Source organism: Plecotus auritus (genome assembly GCF_963455305.1).
Source record: "Plecotus auritus genome assembly, chromosome: 3".
In the NCBI taxonomy this organism is placed as follows: domain Eukaryota; kingdom Metazoa; phylum Chordata; class Mammalia; order Chiroptera; family Vespertilionidae; genus Plecotus; species Plecotus auritus.
This window is the reverse complement of record NC_137772.1, coordinates 114,762,499-114,776,945: the sequence shown is the minus strand read 5'-3', so window position 1 is coordinate 114,776,945 and position 14,447 is coordinate 114,762,499. Positions and strand designations below refer to the sequence as shown.

Below are 14,447 nucleotides of genomic sequence, written 5' to 3'. Positions count from 1 at the left end.
ATATAATTATGTATGTTAACTGGAATTGAAAAATAAAAATGATTTTTAAATGGAAAAAAAATGTAAGAATAAAATGAGGGGAATTAAAGAATACACAAGCAACACAGCTAATCAAATTCACTGGTGGTTTCACTTCATAGGGGTCCACCTAAAAAAAAGAAAGGGAATTTAAAAAAAAAAAGCAGTTGGGAGGAACAACCAAGATGACGGCATAGGTAAACACCTGTACTTGCTGCCTCTCACAACCACATCAAAACTCCAACTAAAAGAACAAATATCATCCAGAACCACAGGAAAGCTGGTTGAGTGGAAGTTCTACAACTAGAAGGAAAGAAAAAAGTGCATCGAGACTGGTAGGAGGTGCGGAAGTACAGAGGTACGGAGGCGTGTGAAACGGGTTGGCAACTGGGCGCACTGTTGTTTTTTTCAATTGGGTATAAGCTCCCGATTGCTATGAACTCCAGTTCCGGATGAGACTCTGAGGACCCAGACTCATATAGGGAGAAACTAGACTGTCACAGCCGTGGGCAAACTATGGCCCACGGGCCGAATCCGGCCCGTTCGGCTGTTCTATCCTGCCCATGGAGCCAAAAGAGCGGACGGTTCTCTTGCTCTCCCCTCCACTCCTTTACTTTGAATTTATATTAGTTCACACAAACACTCCATCCATGCTTTTGTTCCGGCCCTCCGGTCCAGTTTAAGAACCCATTGTGGCCCTCGAGTCAAAACGTTTGCCCACCCCTGGTAGCATCAGGCCAGAATACGAGGGCAGCTTTCTCTCAGATATGCTTACAGTGATCATTGTTCCTACACTGGCCGCGGGACACAGAGACCCCGGGACATCTCCGGGGCAGGGCGGACTGGCAGCCACTGCTGTTTGCTCTGCCCTGGTGATTCCCTGACACCCTGCCCCACCCAATTTACAACCCCACCCAAGCTGTGCACAGCGGCTTTTGCATATGAATGGCCTGTCCCTCTTACAACCTAAAACCTAACAAACTGCAGCTAGGACAGAGAGCTCCAAAGCTTCCAAAAGGAGACCTAAGGCCCTGCAGCGGCAGCCTGCATTGCTTCACAGCTTGGCCTCATCTGGGCACCTCCAAACCCCAAACAAAGAGAAGGAATCTGCAGATCTCTCTGTAGCTCCTGCTGGGTGGCCTCAGGCAGTGGCTGACTTTGCACCTCCTTGGAAATCCAAGAGCCAGTGTACCCAGTGGTCAGTGTGAGACCATACCAGATTACAACTCTTCACATCCATAAGCGATAACACTCAAGGGGCAGACTCAGTGAGCACCAAAGCCCCACTGAAGCAAGTCCTGCCCCATAAGGGTGTCCCCAGCACAGCAGTTCTCCCAGTGTAGACACAGCTGGTGCTCACAGCCAATTGGCCTGGAGGTCAATTCCTCTCAATGATACCAACAACAATCAAGGCTTAACTACAACAAGACTGTGCACATGGCCCACAAAGGGGTGCACCAAGAGTGTCCACCTCAGGTAATTGGGGAGGCTGAGCCACTGGGCCCTATAGGACACCTACCACACAAGGCCACCCTATCAACACAGGGAAGCAGCCAAAATGTAGAAACAAAGAAACATGTCACAAATGAAAGAAATGGAAGAAAGCAAAATAGTGGATATAGAGTTCAAAACCACGGTTATAAGGGTGCTCAAGAATCTTCTAAAAACCTCCAAAAAATTTAGTGAGAGCTTCAAAGATATGAAAAAGGACCAATCAGAAATTAAGCATACACTGACTGAAATAAAGAATAACATACAGAGATCCAACAGCAGACTAGAGGATCCCAAGAATCAAGTCAAAGATTTGAAATACAAAAAAGCAAAAAATATCCAACCAGAAAAGAAAAAAGAAAAAAGAATCTAAAAATATGAAGATAGTGTAAGGAGCCTCTGGGACAACTTCAAGCATACCAACATCCGAATTATGTGGGTGCCAGAAGAAGAGAGAGAGCAATATAATGAAAACCTATTTGAAGAAATACTGACAGAAAATATCCCCAACCTGGTGAAAGAAATAGACTTACAAGTCCAGGAAGCGCAGAGAACCCCAAACAAAAGGAATCCAAAGAGGACCACACACCAAGACACATCATAATTAAAATGCCAAGGGAAAAAGACAAAGAGAGAATCTTAAAAGCAGCAAGAGAAAAACAGTTAGTTACCTACAAGGGAGCACCCATATGACTGTCAGCTGATTTCTCAACAGAAACTATGCAGGCCAGAAGGGAGTGGCAAGAAATATTCAAAGTGATGAATAGCAAGAACCTACAACCAAGATTACTCTACCCAGCAAAGCTATCATTTAGAATTGAAGGTCAGACAAAGAGTTTCACAGATAAGAAAAAGCTAAAGGAGTTCATCACTGCCAAACCAGTATTATATGAAATGCTGAAGGGTATTCTTTAAGAAGAGGAAGAAGAAGAAAAAGGCAAAGATAAAAATTATGAACAACAAAGTGACAACAAATACATATCTATCAACAAGTGAATCTAAAAATCAAGTGAATCTAAAAATCAAGTGAATAAAAAATCTGATGCACAGAATAAACTGGTGAATATAATAGACTCAGGGACATAGAAAGGAAGTGGACTGACATTTGTTGGGGGGAAGGAAGTGAGGGGAGTGTGAAAAAAAACTGGACAAAAATCTTACACCTATGGCCAAAGACAGTGGTGGTGGTGGTGGGGGTAAGGGCATGGGGAGGGGTGGGAACCGAGTGGAGGGGAGCTATGGGGGGAAAAAAGAGGAACAACTGTAATAATCTGAATAAAGATTTATTAAAAAAAAAAAAAAAAAAGCAGTTGCCCTGGTCACTGTGCTCAGTGGTTAGAACGTCAGACTGCACAGCAAAAGATGGAGGGTTTGAGTAACCATTAAGGGCATGTAACTGGATTGTGGGTTCACTCCCTGCTCCACCGGTTAGGGCACGTGTGGGAGGCAACAATCAAATGTCTCTCTCATATTGATGTTTCTCTCCCTCTCCCTCTTCCTCTTTCTCTCCCTCCCTCCCCCCCTTCCATTTTCCCTTTGAAAATCAGTGGAAAAAATATCCTCAGATGAGGATTAACAACAGCAAAAAGCAGCTGATTGTCTTTTTTTTTTTTAATTTTCACCTGAGGATATTTTTTCACTGATATTTCGAGAGTGGAAGGGAGGGAGAAGGGGGAGAGAGAGAGAAACATTGATGTGAGAGGGACAAATCAATTAGTGGCCTCCCCTACGCACCCCAACTGGGGCGGTGATCAAACCTGCAAGTGAGATATGTGTTCTTGACTAGGAATTGAACCCATGACCTTTTGGTCTGCGGGCCTACAAGCTAACCAGTGAGCCAAACAGACCAGGCAGCTTATTATCTTTTAAACCACTGTAACTTCAATAAAACACAAAAAAAGAAAAAAAAAAAAAAACACACTGTAACCTCTGAACATGGAACTGCCACCATAGTAGTTGCTCAATAAATATTGGTGCATGAATGGAATATGTTCATAGTTTCAAGCCTTCTAAAATATCTCAAGTACTTTATAGAGTTTAACAATCCAGAAACATTTCCAACTTCTCCATGTTTTCCAACATCTCCATGTAACACAAAGATACCATAAATCTAAGGTACACATAGGTGTACAAAAGTGTGTTAAGATTTGTTTCACAAGAATGCAAACATTCTTAACACTACTGAGCTGTACACTTAAAAATGGTTAAGATGGCCCTAGCCAGTTTGATTCAGTGGTAAGAGCGTCGGCCCACAGACTGAAGGAAGGGTCTCAGGTTTGATTCTGGTCAAGGGCACATACCTAGGTTGTAGGCTCGATCCCCAGCCCTGGTGGGGAGCCCGTGGGAGGCAACCAATCAATGTGTCTCTTTCACATTGAAGTTTTTCTCTGTCTCAATCCCTCCCACTCTCTCTAAAAATCAATGGGAAAAAATGTCCTTGGGTGAGGATTAACAACAACAAAAAAGGTTAAGATGGTAAATTTTTTAAATATATTTTATTGATTTTTTTTACAGAGAGGAAGGGAGAGGGAGAGAGAGTTAGAAACATCGATGAGAGAGAAACATCGATCAGTTGCCTCCTGCACACCCCCTACTGGGGATATGCCTGCAACCAAGGTACATGCCCTTGACCAGAATCGAACCTGGGACTCTTCAGTCCACAGGCCGATGCTCTATCCACTGAGCCAAACTGGTTAGGGCAAGATGGTAAATTTTATATGATGTGTTTTATAAAATTTCTTAAACAGTGACTTAAGAAAACAACCCTGTGGAATCAATGTCTTAAAGAAAATATACAGTATGGTTTAGAAGAAATTTTTAATAAAAATTCTTTGGAGCTATCTCACTCTTGACGACCAAAATAAGTATGATAATTAGAGCCTATTTTAAAAGTAACACAATACTGGGGTCCACTCGTCCCCTGGAGAGGTAGCCACCGCAGTGAGGAGACATGGGTAGGAGGGTGGGGGAGCCAAGGTTTTACAGCTCTTTAAAACATGGCACAGGACCAGACAGCAAGATTTTAAAAATAATACCAGAGCATTAGAAGCAGCCAGAATAAAAATAAAGAATTCAAAAGTAATAAAAATGTGCCCTACCCGGTTTGGCTCAGTGGACCGAGCATTAGCCTGTGGACTGAAGGGTCCCAGATTTGATTCTGGTCAAGGGCACATGCCCAGGTTTCAGGCTCAATCCCCGGTTGGGGGCAGCCAATCAATGATTCTTTCTCATCATTGATGTTTCTCTCTCTCTCCCCCTCTCCTTTCCTCTCTGAAATCAATAAAGATATATTAAAAAAATAATAATAAAAATGAAGCTTCTCCTAAGAAAACAGAAGAGCTAATAAAAGAGGTTCTGGTGTGGAATTGTTACTCAGAACATCCGTTATACAAGGTATTCACACAAATCACAGTACACTGAAATTGATCCCTAGGAAATACCTTTTATAGAAAATGTGCCACTGAATTTTTTAGGATAAAATCAAGTTTTTGTAATTTTTTATTTAAAAATATATAACTGCAACAAAATCCTAGAAATGCAGATATTTTCCTCTGAACTGTCATGTTGAAAAAAATAAGTCAATTATAGTTTTATAATTAAATTTAACATTAAAAGGATATTGCTGAAAACTGCAGGCCAGAGCTAAGTATTTCTAAAGAGAACATTAGATATTTCATTTTCATTGAAAATCAAACTTTACAAACTGATATAAATGCTTAGGGAAATATATTATACTAGAGGCCCGGTGCATGAAATTAATGCATGGGGGGTGGGGGGGTCCCCCTCAGCCTGGCCTGCACCCTGCACCCTCTCGCAATCCAGGACCTCTCAAAGGATGTCCAACTGCTAGTCGCACATCCCTCTTGCAATCCAGGACCACTGGCTCCTAACCACTTGCCTGCCTGCCTGCCTGATTGCCCCTAACCACTCTGCCTACCTGCCTGATTGCCCCTAACCCCTCTGCCTGCCTGCCTGATTGCCCCTAACCACTCTGCCTGCCAGCCTGATCGCCCCCAACTGCTCACCTGCCTGCCTGATCACCCCTAACCACCTCTGTCTCGGCCCCCCCCATGGCGGCTTCATCCAGGAGGTCATTTGGCTGCCCAGTCTAATTAGCATGTTACACTTTTATTATTATTGATTTTACTTCTCCTTAACCTTGATGAGCATTTTGGTCTTACCATAACTATTTGAGAATGCCGTATTTTGACAAGTTGATGGGTTTTCCTCCTATGTGAAATAAAACTATTAAATTAGAATTATTCAATTAAAATTGATGTTTAGTCCCAAAAATATATAAATTGGTCAAAAGATTACAGTGTGTGGCCCTGGCCAGGTAGCTCAGTTGGTTAGAGCATCTTCCAGATAGGCCAAAGTTGGAGATTCAATCCCTGTTCAGGACACAAGAATCAACCAATGAATGCATATATAAGTGGAACAACAAATTGATGTCTCTCTGCCCCCGCCCTCTCCCTTTCTCTCTCTAAAATCAATGAAAAAAAAAAAAGGGGGGGTTTTAAGTAACACAATACTTGTAAAATCTCAAGGTTTAAAATATTCAGGGCACCTAATCCAGAGTTACATGTATAGAAAATCTCTGTGACCTTGCAAAAAGGATTAGCCCCCTATAAATCCATGTGTGTGGTTATGGTGAGAATGCTAGTTCCCCCAGTTCAGTTTGAAGCCTCAGTGAACTCAGTCTGGAATTTTAAAAGTAATTTAGCCAAAACCGGTTTGGCTCAGTGGATAGAGCGTCAGCCTGTGGACTGAAAGGTCCCAGGTTCGATTCGGTCAAGGGCATGTAACTTGGTTGCAGGCACATCCCCAGTAGGAGGTGTGCAAGAGGCAGCTGATCGATGTTTCTCTCTCGTCGATGTTTCTGACTATCTATCACTCTTCCTTCCTCTCTGCAAAAAAATCAATAAAATATATTTTTTTAAAAAAAGTAATTTAACTAAATATGGTAATCAAATCAGATGTTTATAAATACTACAGGGCATATTTGGCCTCTGTGGGTGAAAACCCTGATTCAAACCTGCATTATCTGCCTTTACCACTCAAGCTGAACTATTTGCTACCAGATCTGACAGCCTAGAGCAAAACAACACTATTTTAACCCAGGTCAGAGAAGCCTGTTTACAGTCAACATGATCATATTTTCTCCTTAAGAATTCCAACAAGAGAAACAGTCAATCCCTTAAGGACATTTAACTCCACCCCAAAGGCAGAAAAACCTGACCTTTAAAAAATACTTTCTTCTTCCAGCTAACCCAGTAATTTAATTTTTTGGAGTCAGATAGATCCCTTTGAAAATCTGATGAAATAAAGGACCATACTCCCCAGACAAAAAAACAAATATATACAAGTACTTTTTAAAGACTTTTAATTAATTTTGAGAGAGAGAAAGGGAAAGGGAGAGAAACACCACGGGAGATCAAGCATGCAACCTGGGCACATGCCCAGATCAGGAATGGAACTGGCAACCTTTTGGTACATGGGGTGATGCCCAACCAATGAGCAACACTGGCCAGGGTGATATACAAGTATTTTATACAATGGGGAGGTAGTAAGGGAATCTAGAGTTTATTAAGCCTACTATGTGCTTAGTGTTTGGCCTATTCACAGCTGAAAATACAGGAAACAAAACACACTGCCCTCAAGGAGCTTATATGTGCCAGGGGTACGGGCAGATTTCTTCATTCTTTCAATTTTACAGAAAGAAAAAATGGTTTTGACCTAGATTCCAAGGAAATAAACTGCTTTACCTTTATAGTTTTCCTATGAAAGCCTTAGTCTTCAGTATATTATAACAAGGGAGGGAAGATAAAGGAACAAGAATAAGAAGAGAATCAGTACTAATGACTGGACTTACTAAAGTATTTGGAGGGCATTGTACTTGTCCACTGTATCAAGTTTACCTACAGTAAAAATTAAAGCAGCAGTGATAAATGTTCAAAAAGCTCACTGTTCTGTAAGAATACTGAAAGATTTCTTGAAATTCTCCACAGATGCTATTTTTGTCACCCCTTTTTATTTTGTGATTAGCACAAGAACCACTAAGATGAAGAAACAATCCACTCTTCTTAGTGCATATTAGGTTAAGAATAAAATGCAAAGGTATTGCCGAAACCGGTTTGGCTCAGTGGATAGAGCGTCGGCCTGCGGACTGAAGGGTCCCGGGTTCGATTCCGGTCAAGGGCATGTACCTTGGCTGCGGGCACATCCCCAGTGGGGGGTGTGCAGGAGGCAGCTGATCGATGTTTCTCTCTCATCGATGTTTCTAGCTTTCTATCCCTCTCCCTTCCTCTCTGTAAAAATATCAATAAAATATATTTTAAAAAAAAATGCAAAGGTATTTTCAAGGAAATGGAAAAATCAAAGAAAAAACATCGTATTGCTCATCTAAGAATATTCATAAGCCAGTGAGTGAGCTTTAGTCAGGGAATTTTCCTACTACTTCAAAAAGAAGTAGACTTAGTTCTCTAAATTATACAGAGATTAAATTGCAGCCTTAAGCTTCCTTTTCTGAAAAACCTATTGGCAATATGATTCTTAAATGCAAGGACCCTAATTTCAGAGGATCTATTGGCAGGACAAATAGAAACCATTTTTTTCTCTCATGTTATAGGCCTTTAGACACAATATTCTCCTGAGAGACTTTTGCAGTCCTTACTGCCTACAAACTTGAAGGCATGGCTCATTAAAAACAAAACAAAACACTAAGCCCTAGCTGTTTTGGTTCAGTGGATAGAGCATTGGACTGTGGACTGAAGGATCCCGGGTTCGATTCCGATCAAGGGCACATGCCCAGGTTGTGGGGTCAATCCCCAGTATGGGGGCGTGCAGGAGGCAGCCAATCAATGATTCTCTCTCATCATTGATGTTTCTATCTCTCTCTTCCTCTGAAATCAATAAAAATATATTTAAAATTAATTAATACAACACTAAAGCTTTGGGGTGAGGGGCCTGGGTGGAGGTAGAAGAGGGCATAGAGGGGATAAATGATGATGGAAAAAATTAAAGTTTCCCACTTGCAAAACTAATGTACATTCAAACAATGTTTCCCATAAAACCTTGACTCATCTACTTTATGCCAAACACTGTTTAGGCGCTGGGGGCTCATAAATATATTAAAAAAAAAAGAGTTCTGCATTTGACAATTTTAAAAAATATATTTCTATTTATTTCAGAGAGGAAGAGAGCGATAGAAACATTAATGATCAGAGAGAATCATTGGTCGGCTGCCTCCTGCATACTCCACACTGGGGATAGAGCCCGCAACCCGGGCATGTGCCCTTGACTGGAATGAAACCCGGGACCCTTTAATCGGCAGGCCAACACTCTATCCACTGAGCCAAACCAGCCAGGGCTTGACAAACATTAATGTGCAGACTGATGGGAGATCAACCATACAATTCACTGTGACAGGAGACTCCTCCAAAATGAAAAATTAACAGTTCATGAAAATGAATGACCTCAAAAAAGTGGAAGCAGCTCTCTCCCTTCAGCACTCTTTGTTTTCGCGTATTGTAAACCCTTCCATCAGAGTTAAAAACCAAGTGAAAAAGGTATTTTCAACCCTTGCATTCAATTTGCATTTCAACCCTGCTCTACCAAGCACAGCGGATACCACGGTTAAATAGGGAGAGACAAAGCAAGACCCAAAGAGCGTTCGAGAAGGCGGCCCGCAAGATTCAAGCAGAAGTCACGAGTTCCGAGGTTATTCCCGGATTAGCCAGATTCCCTCCCGCAGACAAACCACCAGGACACCGCATCTTGGGGCAAAGGACCCTCCTTCGGCTTCTGGGCTGACAAGGCCGCGCCTTCCCTGAGCCGGGATCCAGACCATCACCCCGAGACCGGCTCCGCAACTTCGCGAGGCCCATCCCCAGCCCCTCACCTGCTTTTGCACGTCAGCATCGCTGAGGGCCATAGTGAAAGCGATGCCAGGCCGGTGGGCAACTAGCTCGAGTTTAGGACTGAAGGAGATAAATGGTGGAGAAAGGGGAAAGGAAACGCCAGCGCAGGTTCCTCTTCCTTTTGCTTTATAATCCCAGGTTCCGGTTCCTGTCAAGTGACCGCACAACCGAGACACGTGAGCCTTCTCAGCCAGTAGGAAAAGAGCAGACCTCCGAAAGTCCCGCCCCTGCCCCCCCTCTCCCCCCCGCTTTCATAGCTAAGCACTTGACCGGGGCGTGGCCTCTGCTCTTAACGTTTGCGGGTAATTTCTCTGTGCTGTTTTCCTCAACAGCTTTCATATCAATGAAAGAGGGAAGATCAGGAATTCTGGCATTTGAAATTAGTGAAGTTGTGTGAATTTCTCCAGTCTTACAGCCCTTGCAGTTTTTAAAAAAAGTTTAAATATTTTCCCCTGGCCGGTTTTGCTCAGTGCATAGAGCATCCTCCTGTGGACTGAAGGGTCCCTGGTTAATTCTGGTCAAGGGCACATGCCTGGGTTGCCAGCTCCATCCCCAGCAGCCGATCAATTATTATCTCTCATCATTGATGTTTCCATCTCTCTCTTCCTCTCCCTTCCTCTCTGAAATCAATAAAAAATGTATTTTTAAAAAGTTTAAATATTATTTACAGGGAACTCACACAACTTACCAAAAGGAAGATAAACAGCCCTGACCGGTTTGGCTCAGTGGATAGAGCGTTGGTCTGCGGACTGAAGGGTCCCAGGTTCGATTCCAGTCAAGGGCATGTACCTTGGTTGCGGGCACATCCCCAGTGGGAGGTGTGCAAGAGGCAGCTGATCGATGTTTCTCTCCCATCGATGTTTCTAACTCTCTATCCCTCTCCCTTCCTCTCTGTAAAAAAATCAATAAAATATACTTAAAAAATAATAAAATAAAAGGAAGATAAACAACCCAATCAAAAAATGGGCAACGGACCTAAATAGATACTTTTCAAAAGAAGACAGAAGGAAGGCCAAGAGACATATGAAAACATGCTCAAAGTCACTAATTATCTGAGAGATGCAAATCAAAACAACAATGTGGTACCATCTCACACCTGTCAGAATGGCTATCATCAACAAATCAACAAATGACAAGTGCTGCCAAGGATACGGAGAAAAAGGAACCCTGGTGTACTGCTGGTGGGAATGCAGACTGGTGCAGCCACTGCAGAGAACAGTTTGGAGTTTCCTCAAATAACTAAAAATGGAACTCACATTTGACCCAGTGATCCCACTTCTAGGAATATATCCTAAGAAACTAGAAACACGAATCAGAAAGGATATACGCACCCCTATGTTCATAGCAGCACAATTCACCATAGCTAAGATTTGGAAACAGCCTAAGTGCCCATCAGCAGATGAATGGATTAAAAACTGTGGTACATCTACACAATGGAATACTATGCTGCGGTAAAAAAGGAGTTCTTACCATTTGCAACAACATGGATGGAGATGGAGAGCATTATGCTAAGTGAAATAAGCCAGGCAGAGAAAGATAAATATCACATGATCTCACTCATTTATGGAAAATAATGAACAACATAAACTGATGAACAAAAACAGATCCAGAGACAGAGAAACATCGATCAGAACGTCAAACCTAAGGGAAGGTAGGGGAGGGTGGGGGTAAGGAGGAGAGATCAACCAAAGGACTTGTATGCATGCATATATGCCTAACCAATGGACACAGACAACAGGGGGGTAAGGGCATGAATGGGGGGGTTGGAGGGGTAATGGGGGAATAAGGACACATGTAATACCTTAATTAATACAGAAATTTAAAAATAAATAAATAAAAAGTTTAAATATTTTATTTATACAAAAAGATAATTTGGTATTTTACTTTCTTGGTCTTATTGGAAGGAAACTCGATAATACTTATTAATACTTTTTTTTTGTTAATCCTCACCTGAGGATATTTTTCCATTGATTTTTAGAGAGAGTGGGAGGGGGAGAGATACAGGAGAGAAGCCTCAATTGGTTGCCTTTGCACACTCCCCACCAGGGCCAGGGATCATGCCTGCAACTGAGCTACAGGTCCCAGGGCCAACTGCTCTACCCACTGAGCCAAACAGGCTAGCCTATTAATAGATTTTATTTAGATTTATAGAAAAATTAAGCAGATAGAGCAGAGAGTTATCAGATAGATACCTTTGTCACCCTCAAACAGTTTCCCCTATGAATATTTTTTGGCCACAAATATGAGAGTTTGTTTTCCAGTTTCCCCAGTTATTAATATCTTACATTAGTGTAATATATTTGGTATAATTAACCAATATTGGTGTATTAACTAATGTCAATAATTTGGATTTCCTTAGTTTTAATCCAATGCCCTTTTCTGTTCCAAGATACTACATTTTGTTTAGTTATGTCTCCTAAGTTTCCTCTTTACTGTGACAATTTTTCAACCTTTCCTTGTATTTGATGACCTTGGAAGTTTTGAGGGTACTAATTAGGTATATTGTAGGATGCATCTCTACTGGAAATTTTCTCATGATTGATTGTGAGTTATGGGTTTTTGGTAGGAAGATCACAGATGTAAAAGTGCCATTTTTATCATGTCATATCAAGGATTCATGCTGTCAACATTTTTTATGACTTTCTTTTCTTTTTTGTTAATCCTCACCTAAGGATATTTTTTCTATTGATTTTCTAGAGAGTGGGAGGGAGGGAGAGAGAGAGAGAAAAAAAAAGAGAGATACATGGATTGGTTGCCTCCCGCATGGCTAGGAACCATGGCAGTGCCCGGGGATTGAATTGCAACCAAGGTAACTGCCCTTGACTGGGAATCAAACCCGAGACCCAAGATGAAACTTAAGATAATTGCCCAACTATAGGCTAATTTAAATGTTCGTGGGCCGATTACACCAACCACTGTTCAGGGCTCAACATCATTTTTTACTATTGATGTTGACCTTGATGGCCTGGCTGATGTAGTTTTTGTCAGGTTTCGCACTGTAAAGTTACACTCACACCCTTTACTGTACTCTTTAGAAGGAAGTACTAAGGAGTGAGGAGTGATGCTCCACATCCTTTAGGGTGGAGTATCAACATAGTTTATTTCGAATTCTTCTGAATGGCTCTATGCATTTTTTAACACCATTCCCAAAAAACACTTAGAGGGACTTATTCAGAAAATTAGGGCAGAAATTCCTCCAGTCTTGTTTGCTTCAAACTCCCATTCCCCACCCCCCCAGCACAGCCTCTAGGCAGGTGTTCTCACTCTCCAGCCTCCGCAGCAGCTGCCGGCCACCCTCCAGGTTCCTGAGCAGCTCCGTTTCGGCCACAGACAGGTGGCCAAGGCTGCGGTCACTGTGGCAGCCACAGGTGTACGCGTGGATCTTGCCCAGGAGGGCGCACTGCTCCTGCTGACTGGCCATCAAGTTTCGCCACCGAAATCGCAGCTTTCCCATCAGCCACTGCAGGTGGCGTAAGTCCACAGGGCCGTCCGCTTCCACCCGCGAGGCAGGCAGGCCGGCGCTGACCTGGGTCCCACACTCAAACACAAGGCATCTCGTCGTCCAGCCGCACGCGGGTCTGTGTCAGAAGCCGCTCGAGCAGGGGCTTGCGGGCCAGGAGAGGGCCAGGAGCAGCTCGCGGCTGCCCTGGGAGCCATCTTCGGGTAGCCGAGCTAGCCCGCGCCGGGGGTAAACCTGGGCGAGCAGCGCCGCCTTCACCCAGTGGGCCTAGGCCTACGGGGTGGGCGTTGTCAGATACTCTGGGGCGGGTGTCCGTGGAGGCGTGGTTTACCAGAAGGGGCGGGGCCAGTGATTAGTGGATGATGCGGAGTCCACCTGGGCGGGGCTGGAGAGGCGCGGCTTACCGGGCGCGCCAGGCCGAGGCGCTAGAATGCGGGCGCCCAAAGTTGCCCCGGAGTGAGGGATCTCTGCTGCCATCTAGCGCTGCGTATCCCGGCAGCTCGGGGCAAGCTTTCCTGTGCACCTGCTGCCCCCTGTGTCCCCAGCCCAGCTCACCATGTCCACTGAGAACCTAGCATCAAGCTCTAAAAATATTTTTTTATTGATTTCATAGAAGAAGCGAGAGGGAGAGAGAGATAGAAATATCAATGATGAGAGAGAATCATTGATTGGCTGCCTCCTGCACGCTCCGTTTTGGGGATCGAGCCTGCAACTTGAGCATGTGCCCTGACCTGGAATGAACCATGACCTCCTGGTTCATACATTGACCCTCACCCACTGACCCACACTGGCTGGGTGATAAACCAACTCTTGAGTTTGTTTGCTGGGGAGGACACAGAGAGAGAATCAAAGTAAATGTAAATTATCTCTTTGAATAATGAGGAATGAATTTTACAAAGAAAGAACAAATGGTAGCAAAAAGTAGTGAAACTCTAACTTAGGCACTTGCACTTTTTGCTCCTTTCCAACCAATTTTCCCCACAGCAGAAGAGTGGTTGAAAATGTAGATGGCATCTAGCCCCAACTTACAATCTTCTAGTGGCTTCCATTTGCTTGTGTGGATTGTTTAAGTGCTGCCTGACCTGGTCCTACTCGTCTGACCTCATTACTCCTCTTCCCTTGTTCTCCACCTCAAAGTTTTACTGGTTTCTTTTCAGTTCCTGGAAAACACCAAGCATTTCACCTGAGAAGTTCTTTTTCTCTACTTATCCCTTAGCTCTCTTTAGGTCTCAACTTAAAATATACCCTCCTGGGAGAGAGCTTTTTCTTTCTTTTTTTTTTTTTTCCATAAACACCCTTTCATTTATTTTCTATTCCAGTCCCTTTTTTGTTAACTTCAGGACATGCCACAATTAAAAAACTTTTTTTTCTCTTATTATTTTTTTGGTTTTCATCTGTTGTTTTTTTTTTTTTCAATAAAAATGTCAGTTTTGCAACAAGGACCATGTCTGACTTACTCATCATTGTTTTTGTCAGCATCCAGCACATTGCTTGGTACATAGTGGGAGTTTAATAAATAATTGATGAAATGAGAATGAATAAAATGCATCTCATGTTTA

At 43.0% G+C, this 14,447-nt stretch overlaps 1 protein-coding gene across 2 annotated transcripts in view; it reads right to left on the bottom strand.

Moving 5' to 3' along the window:
* The window catches only part of ATP6V1E1 (ATPase H+ transporting V1 subunit E1), a 62,392-nt gene extending 49,229 nt beyond the window's left edge, over nucleotides 1-13,163 (bottom strand). The window contains exons 1-2 of one of the 2 annotated variants that reach the window (XM_080658746.1): nucleotides 12,955-13,163; nucleotides 9,410-9,576 (exon numbers count right to left, since the gene is read on the bottom strand). In XM_080658746.1, coding sequence (XP_080514872.1) covers nucleotides 9,410-9,442 — 33 coding nt within the window. In that variant the 5' untranslated portion in view covers nucleotides 9,443-9,576; nucleotides 12,955-13,163. Of the gene's footprint in view, nucleotides 1-9,409; nucleotides 9,577-12,692 lie in introns of both variants that reach the window. The other variant, XM_080658745.1, reaches the window with a different exon arrangement.
* Between the last annotated feature and the right edge of the window lie 1,284 nt (nucleotides 13,164-14,447).